The 14,664-nt window shown below is 36.7% G+C and overlaps 1 protein-coding gene and 1 non-coding gene across 5 annotated transcripts; both read right to left on the minus strand.

Annotated features, from left to right (window-relative positions):
• Positions 1–897: 897 nt before the first annotated feature.
• On the minus strand, positions 898–5,625 carry LOC120079046 (protein Brevis radix-like 4). 4 transcript variants are annotated; one of them, XM_039033233.1, is made up of 7 exons: positions 5,468–5,625; positions 5,232–5,368; positions 4,924–5,119; positions 4,435–4,814; positions 2,753–2,888; positions 2,129–2,526; positions 898–1,391 (listed from the first exon to the last, which is right to left on the minus strand). In XM_039033233.1, exons 3-7 carry the CDS (start codon positions 5,044–5,046, stop codon positions 1,313–1,315), a joined length of 1,116 nt encoding a protein of 371 aa, XP_038889161.1. In that variant the 5' UTR covers positions 5,047–5,119; positions 5,232–5,368; positions 5,468–5,625; the 3' UTR covers positions 898–1,312. The 4 variants fall into 4 exon arrangements, with proteins under 4 accessions (XP_038889161.1, XP_038889160.1, XP_038889162.1 ...); XM_039033232.1 differs by having other exon boundaries at positions 5,219–5,368; XM_039033234.1 differs by having other exon boundaries at positions 5,215–5,368.
• Positions 5,626–5,827: 202 nt separating this feature from the next.
• TRNAH-GUG lies at positions 5,828–5,899 on the minus strand. Its single transcript has one exon. It is a non-coding gene; the product is annotated as a tRNA-His (tRNA).
• Positions 5,900–14,664: the final 8,765 nt, after the last annotated feature.

A 14,664-nucleotide genomic window follows, 5' to 3' on the forward strand; every position in this document is an offset into this window, starting at 1 on the left:
TAGGAGCCCTTCCTGCAAAGACAACAAGACGAATCACTTTCTCTTGTTTCAAACCTGTAAAACCAATCAAAGTCATACAATTAACCACATCTAGGTTTTTTTAAAAAAAAAATAAAAGAACACTTACAAAAATCAGTCATTGCCGTCAGAGTCTCAGACCTGTAGCTTCCTAAACAGGAGGGCTCCCCCTGGCCATTTGGAATCCCAACCACAACTCTGAAAAAGATCCAGACTTAGAACGCATTCATCCTCGTCTGGTCTATTGGCAAGAATTCCTCTCAGGAAATGCCTTGACCATCGCCACGCATTTGTGGCTCTTCAAGACACTCGCAAGTTTTAAGATCAATAAGTTCGGCAGCACACTCACTCAACTGGGGGTAGAACTGAATAGACCCTCAGGGATTGATTGAGAGGGTGGAATATAATTAGGATTACTGAAAAACTAAGGAGATGTTGGAATAAGTAGATAAACGAGGATGGAACGGATGGGATCATGAAGTGTGAGAACAGTGAAGACAGGGTTGGATTGAAAACTGTGGAAGGAAATGAGTTTGGTATTACAAACCGAACCCAAAACACTCAATCCAAACACGGACTTGGTATTAAAATTCATTATAAACTCATTTCGTTTCATCCTCTCAAACATGTCCTTAGTGTCTCAACTCAAATTAGCATTTTCTTTAGAACGGTTCATTTTACATGGTTTAATTCATCCCACTCCAGAAACATTCAAATAAATAGGCTCAAGGTTAACTCAGCAGCCAATTACTTGGATTGGAGCTCTCCTGCAACCCATTGAATCTATTGATCCAGTTTTTCCAGAAGAATCTAAATTTGGGTGTGACTTCAAACTATTCTCTGTAGTTATCTTTAGTATAAATAAAGTTCTCGTTTATGGCCATAAATGTATATCTCTATTGCTCAGAAATAACACGTGTTCTCTTCTCTACACTTCTTGAATTGAGAGGGGGAGGACGCCCGCACATCTTAATCTCTTCCATTGATATTGACACATGAGGAATTAAAGTTCTACATCCACCATACTACAATACATAGGCAATGCCTCTTCAACCAAAATGTAAGACGAAAAAAAAAGTTATTAAAAAATTAAAATCTAACATCCACATACTGTGACGACTACACGCGACTTCGTTTCGCATGTATATGTAGGGTGCCTACACTAACAGCACCGGAAAGATCTCTATAAAGGAGACTTTTTACGAGTATGGCAACGATCATAAATTATGAAAAAGTACCGCTTCTTTCAGACTTTAGAAAAGCGCCCAATGCCAACTTTCTTGCACTGTTTCTCTCACAAGTATTGCTCATGTATCCTGGCTCGATTTTCTTCCCACCACAATCTAGCATGCATCTCCCCAAATTTTTCCCGGCTGCAACATTCAAAGATGACATAACAAAGTCAACAGAACAGAAAATAAAATTGACTTGAAAATAAGATTTCTGGCTACAAAAATGGCCTTGATTAAAACAAATCATGCTGCACATATGAAGTTATGGTCAGACATGATCACAGTACGAATCACACCACAGCCTGACACAATGAACACTGCTAGAAAGCCTGTGAGTCACCTGGCCTATCTTCAGTTTAAAGTAACGCCAAACAATGAAAAAAATAAGTAGACCAACAAGGACATGAAAGTAGACTAGCTTGCGGGACCATAGGAACAATAGTAACCCGTAAGACTAAACACACTTGAAGAATATTAACCGAATACCCAAGTTCTAAGCGTTATCTAGGCAAGATGTAGGAGTAATTTCACGACTATCACAGAATTTCACCTCTAAAGATAGCTGAAAGAGATCTTAATGACCATGACTTATAATTGGCTTATGAGAAAATATTGATGTTGGAGCTCAACGCAACAAAAATATAGTGGGTGGCCATATCAAGTATAAACTAATCTTATGATGGAAATTCCAGAAGATGCAGGAAAAAATTATCTAACTACCCACACAATGCTAACTTCATTTTTCGTGATAGTTAGTGAACCTTGGAAAGAGATGAACTTGGTTAATGCTTATAGTAACAAGGTGCTCATTTGCAGAAATGGGAAGCTCGAGAAATTTTATGAAAGCTAAGTACGATAATGAAGCAGCATCTTAGTACCTGAATCTGACTCTTCTGAGTTCCCTTTTGCCACCAGGCAAAGCTCTGATTGTAATATAAACCCCTGGTTCATCCTGTTCGACCCATTCAGACTCAAGATCACTAGCATTACTGATGGATAGTTCTCCTGAACGATCTGCATCCCTTGATGAACTGCTTCTCATGGATGCATCGATGGAAGATGTTTCTGTCTTTGCACCACTGATGCTAGAGAGTTTAGGAGTGGAGGTCAGACCTGAATCTTGGTACTGGCGATACTGCATTGGCTGATATTCAAGTGAATCTGAGGATGAATAGCTCACACCTGCTCCAATGGGACGGTAGAGATTGCGAGGCAAACGTTCTGTAGTTAGAGGAGGTGTTACAGGGCTGTTTTCCACAGATTCAATTTTTGAGCTCTGTTGTTTCAGGGGAGATGGGGGATACATCAATAGGATATAACAAGACAGACAATATACACAAAAAAAATTATCCATAATCAAATTATATTTCACAATAAAAATTTGGGATAAATCAGCAGGATAGGATCCAATCTGCAAATTTAACACTCACGATTTCATCATTTTTCTATAATTTCAAAATGCTATCATTCTACCAAGTGTTGCCAATAAGCAACAACCTTACCTCATCCTCAGATCTCGGTGGGGTTGGAAGAGGAAAAGCTTGCCGGTTGAACCTTTGAACATTGTATAGTTCCATAACTCTATCATAGTTCTCCGCCCACCATCTCTGAGCTTGCCATTTATTGAATACGTCTCGACTAATCAAAATGGTCATGAAAATAACAATCAAACTCTAGATACTAACCAGAGAATCAGCCATTACTAAGAAAAAAGCATCCCTATTGTTTCACTACAGACACATCTTTTAAGATACTGAGAAGCAACTAAACTACAAACTTTGTAGAGGTCAGATACCACTATAACTAAGGAACTACAAATTTTGTCTTCCTCTCTTTTTGTACTTCCTTATAGTTAACAAGATATGGACAAACAAAGATGAAAACTTTCAGTAAGCGAGAAATGATTCAGAGCAGCAAGAGACCTGGCAAAGAATATCGTTCTCATCACATACAATAACTTTTTAGTTTTACCTTAGTGCTGGTAATCATGAAAATTATTTACGGGAAGCCAAATTACTTTTTGTCAAAAAATAAATGATAAAGAATAAAAAGGAAAAAAGTAAGGTGAAACTTTAACGCTTTGAATAAAGTAGTTCTCGAGGTGTCAATATTGACTCTATACCCAAGACCTATTAACACTAGATCCAAACCCGTCGACCTTTATTATGCTAACAGAAGGAGATAATACGATAGGATCGTCTAATTGGTGTCACGTAGTTTAAAGTCAATCCAGAAGGTCCAAATGGTTACAGATGAGGCCAACAGTTTATTCAAAGGCACTCGAATCAATTATTTGGGGTTGAAGAACGAGTCAGGTCCCATGTAGCAGAGACCATTTGTAAACAATTAGTCGGTTGTGTCCCCCGTTGAAAATGAGAGATTTAAATTGGTTGAGATGAAGTATGACCTCGTTTATATTCAAGATGTGGTTCAATTTTGTCCGGCATGTGGGTAAACCAGTAAGTAAAGTAGCAAAACTCAATTACCAGAAGACAAATCCACGAGAATCAGGGTAGGCGTGAAGAATTCTTGAAAAGAAAGAGAAGAGACTTCCCCGACACGACGACAATACTGGGAATAAAGCTTCCCCACCACAATCAAATTTGCCCCCACCCACCACTCCCACGTCACAATTGAGTTCTACTTTTGGACTTTTTCTTGATTGCTTTTTATGAGAAGGCGTGATCTTTACTGAGAAAAATCAGACCCCACCTACACAAACACAGTTCCAATGGAGATTATATTACTCCAAGGCTATGTTTGAATGTTGCTTTTGAGGGGGTTTTTTCTTTCTTTCTTTCTTTTGAATATTTTTTCCTCTCCTTTTCCAACCCAAATTATTGTAACCATATATTTAAACTCTGGTGATGCACCCAGCCAAAGAAATTCCAGAAGGACAAATAAGCCAAAAATAAACAGAGAACTGAAAATGATAGTGTACAATGTACACCATCACAGCACCTCCCAGCCCCATTTTTTCTAAAACCTGAAAAGTAAGGAAATAAAATCCTAACACGTCCCTGGCTCTCAGTAAGAGGGAGGGCCACTTCTATTATTATTACTAATTAAAAAGTTGGTGATTAAAAACTAAAAAGGGCCACCGCACATCCTTAATCACATACGCTTTATGATTAAAGTCAAACGGGAAATGTGTGCCGTTGATATGATTCTGTATAGAGCGTACCTGAAACGTATCCGTTTCAGATCATTCCCTCCGCGAGGAAGCGAAACGAATGTGATTAACACACCGGGTTCCACCTGGGCCACCCACTCCTTTGGTTCGTTCTCCTCAACGTACACAACTGGGTCAACTCGCCGCCCACTCAGTGAATTGGGGGTTCCTTCTCCGCTTGAAATCCCCTTCAGCCTCGCTTCCATTTCCTTCCCCCATGTCCTCGTTTTCGTCGAGCTCAAGCTCCCGGTTCGCTTGTAAGCCCACTTGAACCGCTCTGACTCGGCATCCGACTGTGAGCTGCAGTTCTTGAGTCGACTCTGCGGTATCGGCCCTGCGCAAGGGTTGCAAGTTCGGTACGATCCCGAGGCTTTTAACGCCATGTCTCTGAGCTAAAAACAATGGACAACCACCAAGGAATATAAACATTAAATGCCTGCATTCTGGTCACCAGAACAAGAAATTGGTAATTAGGAGAGAAGGAATTTGATACCAAAGTACCTGCCCTGTCAGAGATTTGACAGATTGTTGCTTATTGTCAGGTCCACTGACGGAGTCTAGTTCTTCAATTTGACCCAAGGAGCCATCTCCGAGTTTCTTAGAACGAGCTATGCATGTCAGCATTTTCACCTCTCACAGTACAGTACTTCTCCAGCAGCGAAATAAATGTCAAATCGTTGCCACTCACTTTCCGATGCTGATACAAAATAAGTTTCTAAAAATCAACTTTAAAAAATATATATATGGAAGTTGAAGTTGATCAAGAACAAAATGATAAGGACTAAGACTAACAAACCGCAGATTCTCACTCTTGAATCCTTCTTTTCTGCTAAAAAATTAGGGATCAGTTGTTCTGGTTCAGTTTTGAGGCGATGAAAAGAAGACACCACCGCTGTCCACCCACAGACTGATTCAATCCAACCATAGACTAAGCTCCAGCGATTCCCTGTAAAACCCAGAAAATGACAATCTCGCCATATTTAGTACTGGAACGAAAATGGAGAAGGAATTTTATGAAAATAGAGAAGAAGAAAGCTGAAGGAACCGTGTGATCGGAGAGGAAATGGCGCATACTCCGGCGGGAAGTGTAAGGAAGCGGAAATGAGTGTGAAACAAATTGTTGGTTACCGGGCAATTGCAATTATGGCATGTCTTCAATTTCCATTTCACCAACTGTGAGATTTCCCTTTGTCCTTACCTGCTACCGGCTAATACCGGTTGCTGTTGCTGTTGCGCGGTTTTTGTATTTCAAGTTTCACCGTAACCTCGGCTTCTCAAAGCAACCACTAAACCCCAGGCCCATTTCATCACATTTGGGCCAACATTTGGGCCAGCCCATATATTTATTTATTATCTTCTTTTTCTCGAAAAATAAAAAGAAAAGGAACAATAAACACATTTAATGTGTGGCTGCTGGGATTCGAGCCCAGGTCTCCACGGCCACAACGTGGAATTCTCACCACTAAACTACAGCCACTTTATTGTTCTATAATACATCCTATATATAATTATATTTTTTAAAATAAAGTCAACTAGTTTGAATCGAATAATACCTTTAAATTTATTTTTCAATTGTTGCAGATTATATTCTACGGCTTTATGAGAAAATGGATAATTAATTATTCATATATTAATTAAATGTTGCTGACGATACTAAAGTTATGGCTACTTTCGTATTTTCATAAATCTCAAGTAATTTAATATTAGGATTATAAGTTCTTTTTTTATTTTTATTGTATAGTTTAGTGAGTTGTATCTAACTTACTTGATTCTCAATAATTGAAAACAAAACAAAACATTTATATTCGAAATTAAACAAAGGAGGATAAAATTGTTTAAGGGTTTAAGGTAAGATGGTATTAAAAAAATTGTAGTTAGGGGGAGCACTTTAGAGTTTAGAGAAGGAATTAATGGTTGTAACCAATAATTGCTGCCTAACATATCCTTAAAGCTATTTGACATTTTTTTTTTTTCTGAATTGGCGTTTTACAGTAAAGGGCAGCAAAAGGGAATAAGCCCAGGGACTAATTTGGTCATTTGACATTAATTTAGGTGGAGGAAAGGAAGAAAATGGTGTCCACTAATGATTACCAAAGACCATTGCCATTGAAACAGTTGGAGATCAACAAAGGAAACAATAATGTTGTGTGTGCAAACAACTTCTTAAAATGGACAAATCCGCATTACATGGGCCGCATTTTTTGTGTACCTTGTTTGTTTGTTTTTTATTACTTTCAATGATATTCATTAGTTGAATGTTCGGTTTTAAGAATTATATATATATATATAAAAGAAGAATATTGTTAAATATTATATATATAATCAAACCTATATATATAGGTTTGATTCTCCTATATTGTTAAATAAGAAGAATAAGGTTTTGGAAAGCTTAATTCTAACTAATTTCTAACTACAAATATTAAAGCTTGGTTGAAAACCATCTAACTTTTATGTTTTTGAAATTTGGTTCAACTGTTGTTTTTCTCTACAAATTTATCAATCTTGTGCTGTAAAAATGTTTTATAATCAATTTATACATAAGAGAAAACTTTTTTTTTTTTACGTTATTTGGAGCAATAACTGATTAAATGGTTAAAATTACAACATCTTTTAAGTTTAAGGATAAATTTGCAATATTTATCTAAATCTGGGTACAAAAAAATAGATGCAATTTTGACAAATTTATGGGTCTATTTTTTTCAATCAGTTGTAGTTAAACACACTTTACAAAAATAATTATAATTAAGGTGTGTTTGTTTTAACTTCTAACGTGTTTAATTTTGAAAATAAATAATTTAAAAAAAATTGGAGTGTTTGGCGACCACTTAAAATAGTTTTTAAAACATTTTCAAAGTATATTTTAAATCAAAAGAGTTTAAATACCATAACATCTCCCACTTGCCTAAATCAGGTGATCTATATCTCATAAACCCATGTTCTTTAGGTGACCCTAAAAAACTTTAGTCATGAGAGCCTTTGTAAATGGAACGTTGTACTCTAAGGCAATCTGTGTGACAGTCACATCTCCCTAACGAGATGATATTTGCACTCAATGTGCTTTCCTCATTTGTGATTAGAGGCTCCTTAGAGTTTGTCATTGCACCACTATTATCACAATAAAGGGTGATAGACAATGTCGTGTTTGGAACAACTTCTAAATCTGCCAAAAAAATGTCTAAGCCATACAACTTCCTTAGTAGCTTCACAACTAGCTATATATTCTACCTCTATAGTGGAATCTACAATGCATCCTTGCTTGATGCTACGTCATACTGTAGCTTCTCCATTCAGAGTGAACAATGATCCTGATGTGATTTCCTAGAATCCTTATCAGTCTGAAGTCAGAGTCAGTGTATCTTGTAAGGATCAAATTCTTAGCACCATACACAAGCATATTTTCTTGTTCTCCTAAGATACTTAAAAATGGCTTTCACCGCTATCCAATGATCTAATCCTAGATTGGACTGATATCTACTGACCACTCCCACCGCATGGCAGATATCGAGCCTAGTACATAGCATGGCATACATGAGGTTACCTATCGAAAATGCATAAGGAAACTGTCTCATCTCCTCAACCTCTTGGGGTGTCTTAGGATACTGTTCTTTAGACAGATAATTCTATGCCTAAAAGGTAATAAACTTTTCTTAGAATTCTATACCGAATACTTGACAAGCATTTTGTCAATATATGATGCTTGAGACAAGGCTACGTTTCGTTCTTATGATCCCTTATGATCTGGATCCCTAGAATATATTGTGTTTTACCTAAATCTTTTATTTGGAATTAAGTAGGTAACCATTTCTTAATTTTGGTCAGAAAACCTACATCATTCCCAATGAGTAGGATATCATCCACATACAACACCAAGAATGCTAATGAACTATTAATAATCTTATCATAAATACAAGGATCATCAATATTTTGATTAAAGCCATAGGTTTTGACCGCAACGTCAAACCTCATATTCCAAGATCGAGATACTTGTTTCAATCCATAGATTGACCGATTTAACTTGCAAACTTTTTTCTCTTGACCTTGTACTATGAATCCTTCTGGTTGAGTCATATAGATTATCTCTTCAAGATTACCATTCAAAAAGGCAGTCTTGATGACTATTTTTCATATCTCATAGTCATAATATGTGGCAATAGACAAGAGATACAGATAGATTTTATCATAGCAACAAGCGAGAAGGTTTCTTCATAGTCCACCCCTTCAACCTAGGTATAACCCTTTGCTACTAGTCTAGCCTTGAAGGTTTGTACCCTACACCTCTTTTTCTTATGTAGATCCACTTGCAACCTATAGATTTTACCCCATCAGAGAGTCTACAAGTTTCTAGACAAAATTGGAGTACATATACTCCATTTCTTGATTCATGACCTTAATCCATTCATCTTGTCAACATCTTCCATTGCGTTCTTGTAAGACAATGGATCCTCAACGTTATCATCTTGTATGATACTTTCAGTTTTAGTTAAACCCAAATAGCGAGTGGTGTTGGGAAAATAATTTGTTTGCGTTAATTGATATACGTTAATGGTCATATGATGAACATGTGATGGTCTAAAGAGTATGCGTGAATTGTGTATGCAATGATCATGCATTCCTATCATAAGTTTTCTTGCTCTCTCGCCAAGTATAACGAGATCGCAAGTTTCTTAGGATGATCCGAGGTCGAATACGGGAACTTGTAACTAAAAGATGATTGCAAAGTAATGTGTTTGAGGCGAAGAATAAAAATAAAAGGAAAGAAGCTAATTAACTATGCGCTACTCCTACTCCTAGCTAAACAAACTGAACAATTGAAGTTTGACTATGAGAATCGTTAGAGATGCAGCAACTGTTAATGCATAATAAGATGCATGGAAGAGGGTTGGGGAGGGGATTTCACTAAGTCCTTAAGTTTGGTCACAACAGCTCGCCACACTCGCACATCGCACACCTCTCGGTGGTCAGCCACATGCTTTATCTCTATAACGCATGGTTACGTTGAGCATAAGGTTATTCCTATCTCTAGGAATACTGCTTACTTTGCTTAGTGAGTTCCACTACTTACCCTCTCGCGCAGTTGGTTATAGCTACTCTGCTCATAGACAAGCATTGCGATAGCCTCGCACCAAGCTAACAGCATTGACTCACTATACTCGCGCAATGCACACATCTCGGTGGTTTACTACATGCGTCATATCTTTATGCCGTTTGATTGAGTATGCAATAAGTCTTGCAATTTGTACTTAACTCATGGCGGTTAGAGTAAAAGATGGAGTAGAATAATGTGATGTAAATGATATTGAAGGAACTAAAGGGATGCATTGATTACAAAATGTGTTAATGTCTTAAGCCAAAATGTAACACAATACAGAGGCGATAAGAGAAATGGATGGCTAGATGTAGGCAATCTCCTACTTTCCATCAGATGTGTGTCAAGGCTATCGGTGGTGCAATGGATAGGCGGTGGAGTAGTCCCTCTCGAGATCTATCTCTGGTGAAACTTCGGTCGTCATCCAGAGGAAGTTGTGGAAGTGAAGAACTCTAAAAAAATTTCTTACTCATGCTCTCGTCAGTGAACATAGGAATCTGCCCAAGGCATAAGTCCCGAATACCTTGATCTTGGGCTCCAAGGCTCTATTTATAGAGCTCAAACGTCGATAGCTTTGATAATCCCGCTCTAAATCACTGCCATTACCGATGCAGTAGGTGAGAATGTCATCATGATCTTATCTCTTTGATACTCCCGAAGTTTTCGTTCATGATCATTTCTTCTGAAGGATCAATGTATTCCACCCACTCTTTGCGATCATCCTTCTATCATAGTTATCACTCTGTAGTTGCGGCAGCGCATGCAATCAACTTTTCTTCATTGAGATCATCATATGCGATCAACTTTGTGATGGTTTGGGATCAATGCATGTGATTGACTCCTGTAACAACTATAAAATAGACATTTTGACGCAAGATAACGCATGATATAGGGTTAGCGAGGATTTTTAGTATTGATCAACGCAAGTTCATTATTCCTCATGAATTTTTAGCAATATCAACGCACGTTTTGCTCATCAACCTTCATAATTCTAAGTAAAAGGTTGCAATAGCTTGTATTTTTACAAGCTATCAAGTGGGTTAAGTTCTAACTCTCCCACTACGTCGAGGCTCCCTTAACTCTTGAGTAGGATGTGTTTGACTTGATGAAGCAATATCGACAACTCTTGTTGAATTGTTTTCTTTTTCAACAACTTTTGTTGAAGTTTCAATAGTGTCTTTGATGAGTTTATTCAATACAATTATACTCCATGATTTATGCTCTCTAATGTAGTCTTTCTCCAAAAAAGTTGCATTTATCGATACAAATACCTTATTCTCTTTTGGATTAAAAAAAAAATAATAAACCACCTCTCATTTCCTTGGAATAGTCTACAAATAGGCATAATTTTGAACACGGTTCCAATTTCTTCAGGTTTGCCACAAGCACATGTGTTGGATATCCTCAAATTTTGAGATGTCGTAAACTGCTTTTACGACCTCTCCATAAGTCAAAAGGTATTTCAGAAACACTCTTTGATAGAACTTGGTACAAAAGATATGTTGCATTCTCCATTGTATAACCCCAGAACAAGACGGGAAGAGAAGCATAACTCATCATGGAACGAACCATGTCTAACAAGATTCTATTGGAATGTATCATCAGGCAACAGAAGCAACAAAGATCAATAAGTACTCTAATTCATTAATTTTGGCATAAACTAAAGCATGTTCTTGCATAAACAAGTGGGTTTCAAGTCATACCTTTGTAGAACTCTTGAAATCTTGATTTCCAGCTGCAAATTTCTCCAAATCTCATTGTAGACCACCTCAAGATTTTCCCCACTATTCTCTTGGTGTTTTAGATTGAGTTGTTGGACTCAAAATAAGCTTGAATGAAGGGAACTTGGAGAAGAGCTCACAGCAGCAACCCACTTGAAGAACACCTTCTTCAGACACGAATTTTTCAGCAAAAATTCTATCGATTGCATGCCTCAATTCCACACCAATCTTCTCAATATATTGCAGACTATCATGCAAAGAAGATGGTTGCATGAGATGCAACTCATGCTTGAAGTAATTGAAGCCTAAAAGAATAGGTTTAGTGTGAGCAACTTGAAGATGATAATGGAATATCCCATAAATCCATTTTTATGTTATTTTAATTTTTTTCAATTTTTCAATTGATTTCAAAAAACAATTTTGATTTATAAAATTGAAAATATTATTAATTTTACAAAATTAATTTTTCTAATAAAATTAATAAATAATTATTTAAACAATTTAAATAATTCTAATTAATTCAATATCAAATATCAAATTAATTTTACACAAATCCACCTTCATATATTTATATCATATTTAAATATTAATTCTCCAATTCTGTTTAATTTTTAAAATTAAACGTGTAATTATATCTCATATAATTACTAATTCCTTTAATTCTAATTTGAACGTTTTAAATTAACTTATCATGCTACTCAAAAGCTAATCCATTTACGAGCTAGTAGGGGGACCTTGCGGACCTACAGATCATGGACTCCAACGATCCGAGATTAATTGGCTAAACTCATTAGACTGAATTAAACCTCATTCGTTAACTAATGGGTCACTCCACTAAAGCCCATAGTTGAACTCCCTAGATATATTATGTCCACTCAATATAACCATGATAGTAAGTTAACCCTTCACAAGTTGTTCGTAATAACGACAAATCTTTGTTTTACCCTCGAGATTACCTCTTGTTCCTTAAGTCTCACTGATCCTCTAATAAACAATTGATTTGTGATCCAATCAATAAACCGAGTCCCTCTCGGGCCAATGATAGGGTGGGGCCCCTTGTTCAAGTCCCATAATCAACACTTAAGGAAACAACCTCTATACTATCCCTAACAACGGGTAGGAGTGAATTCCTTCTTGCACCCTATGTCCCCAACTATCTATCTGGTCTTACCCCTGAAATGGGAGTATATTGAGCCGGGGTTGTTGAACCAACCTTCATCTATGCAAATCTAAGGATAATCCCGAATAAACAGGAGTTCAAAGTTAGCTCAGGATTAAAGTCAAGTTACCTAGGTCATCGCTTTAAAATAGTTAGTCTTAAATAGTAAACAACATTGTAAAGTAAGAGTGACTGATTTTGTGGTCCGATCTTGCACAAAACCCATTTGCATAGGACGCCCCCACTCCTCATATCATAACATGTACGAATTAGGATCACTTCATTTGTAGCACTTTACAACTTTTTGTAACAACTACAGAGTAGGCCGCATCCAATAGTCTTACCAGAATAAGACACCCAACCTTATTCATATACTACATATCATTTTGACTATTTACTCGAACCTGATCCACTTTTATATCTCCACATAAATTTCAAGTACTCATGTAATAGTCAAGGGACTTTTAGGTTTATTGGATTTCTAATAAGCAATACATATATTCAATAACAACTTATTGAATTTTCAGAATAAGTTTTATTGTTTACAAACCACAAGTTTTAGGACATAAAACCCAACAGATTTTGTTTCTCCTTTCTGATACACCATTCTGTTGAGGTGTACCGGACGCTGAGAGTTGAGATGTGATCCATGTACTCTTCACCTCGATATGATCAAAGTGTTTTATCCTTTTACCCAACAAATTCTCAACCTCAGCGTTATACTCCTTAAACTTTTCAGGTGTATCAGACTTATGTTGCATTAAGTAAACATACATGTATCTAGAATAATCGTCAGTGAAAGTGACGAAATATTCAAAACCTCTCCTTGCTTTAACATTCATCGAACCATAAAGGTCTGAATATATAAGCTCCAAGGGTTCTTTGGCTCTATAACATTTTCCAATAAAAGGTCTTTTAGTCACTTTTCCTTTTAGACAAGATTCACACACCAGTAAATAATTTTCTTTTAACTCATTTAGAAATCCATTCTTAACCAATCTCTCAATCCTATTGAGATTAATATGACCTAATCTTAGATGTCAAATATGAGTGTTTTCTTTTGGAGAAACTTTCCCTTTTTTTTTTTTTGTTTTGGCTAGTTGCAGTGTTGAACATTTCAACATTATGAAGCATCTTAGTTACTAATGGCCTTAGTACATATAAGTTACTTTCATTTGTTGTTGAACATATTTAAACACAATTTTTCGAGAGAACGTTTTATCACTTATAAACGATATATTATATGAATGTTCAAGCAAACAAGAGATATATATAAAATTCCTTTTAAAGTTTGGAACAATATGCACATTGTCTAACAATATGAGTTTAGAATAAAAAAGTAACTTGATGCTCCCTACTGCTACAGTTGAGATAACTTTCCTCATTCTTACCCTGAGTGTCATCTCTCCAGCCTCTAGCTGCCTCCAGAAACTACTTTCCTATAAAGAGGTGCAACATGGTTAGTGGTTCTTGAAAAAGTATCCAAACATTGTTATCATGTTCGAATAAGCATGTTTCTAGAACAAGTAAATCATATTTACCTTTTTTGCTCTTCTTCTTCTCGGCCAAATAAACTAGGTAGTTAAGTTTCCAATGCTCATCCTGGTTGCAATGGAAACAATTTCCTTTTACACCTTTCACCTTTTTCCCTTTCTGGGTGGCAGTAAGTGGATTAGCTATACTCTTTCCTTTACTATCTTTCTTCTTCTTCCACTTCTTGGAGGATGAGAAAGAAGGCGTTGACTTGGTCCTAGAGGTTAAACCTCTGTGGAAATTTTTCAAGAAAGTGGCATCATTTGCCTCCCCGACATTTTCTTTTGACTTTCATCAAGGACTCAAAAGTCTGCAACTCGTTTAGGAGAGTGGTAAGGTTGTACTAAATATTATTCATAACTGCATTACTGTGGAAGTGGAGATAACTCTTCGAAAGAGTCTCAAGTAAAAAATTAATTCGACTGGCTTCGTCTATGACAATGCCATTTAGTTCTGCCATGTTGAAGTGGACCATCATGTCAAGGACATGCTCCTTGACAGACGCCCCTTCTATTGTACGGGCATTAAAAATGGACTTTAAAATATCATGCCTGAGATGAGTGGCCGATTGGCCAAACATCTCCCACAGCGACTCTATGATCTCCCAAGTAGAAACCATGGCTTCATACTTTTTGGCCAATACTTCAAATAAATAGGCCAGAATGTAGACCTTGGCCTTTTCATTAGCCTTAGTCCACCTATCATAGGCCTTATGAACAGTTCATGAGGCGGTAGGTCCATGA

This window comes from Benincasa hispida, chromosome 6, assembly GCF_009727055.1.
Source record: "Benincasa hispida cultivar B227 chromosome 6, ASM972705v1, whole genome shotgun sequence".
Classification (NCBI taxonomy): domain Eukaryota; kingdom Viridiplantae; phylum Streptophyta; class Magnoliopsida; order Cucurbitales; family Cucurbitaceae; genus Benincasa; species Benincasa hispida.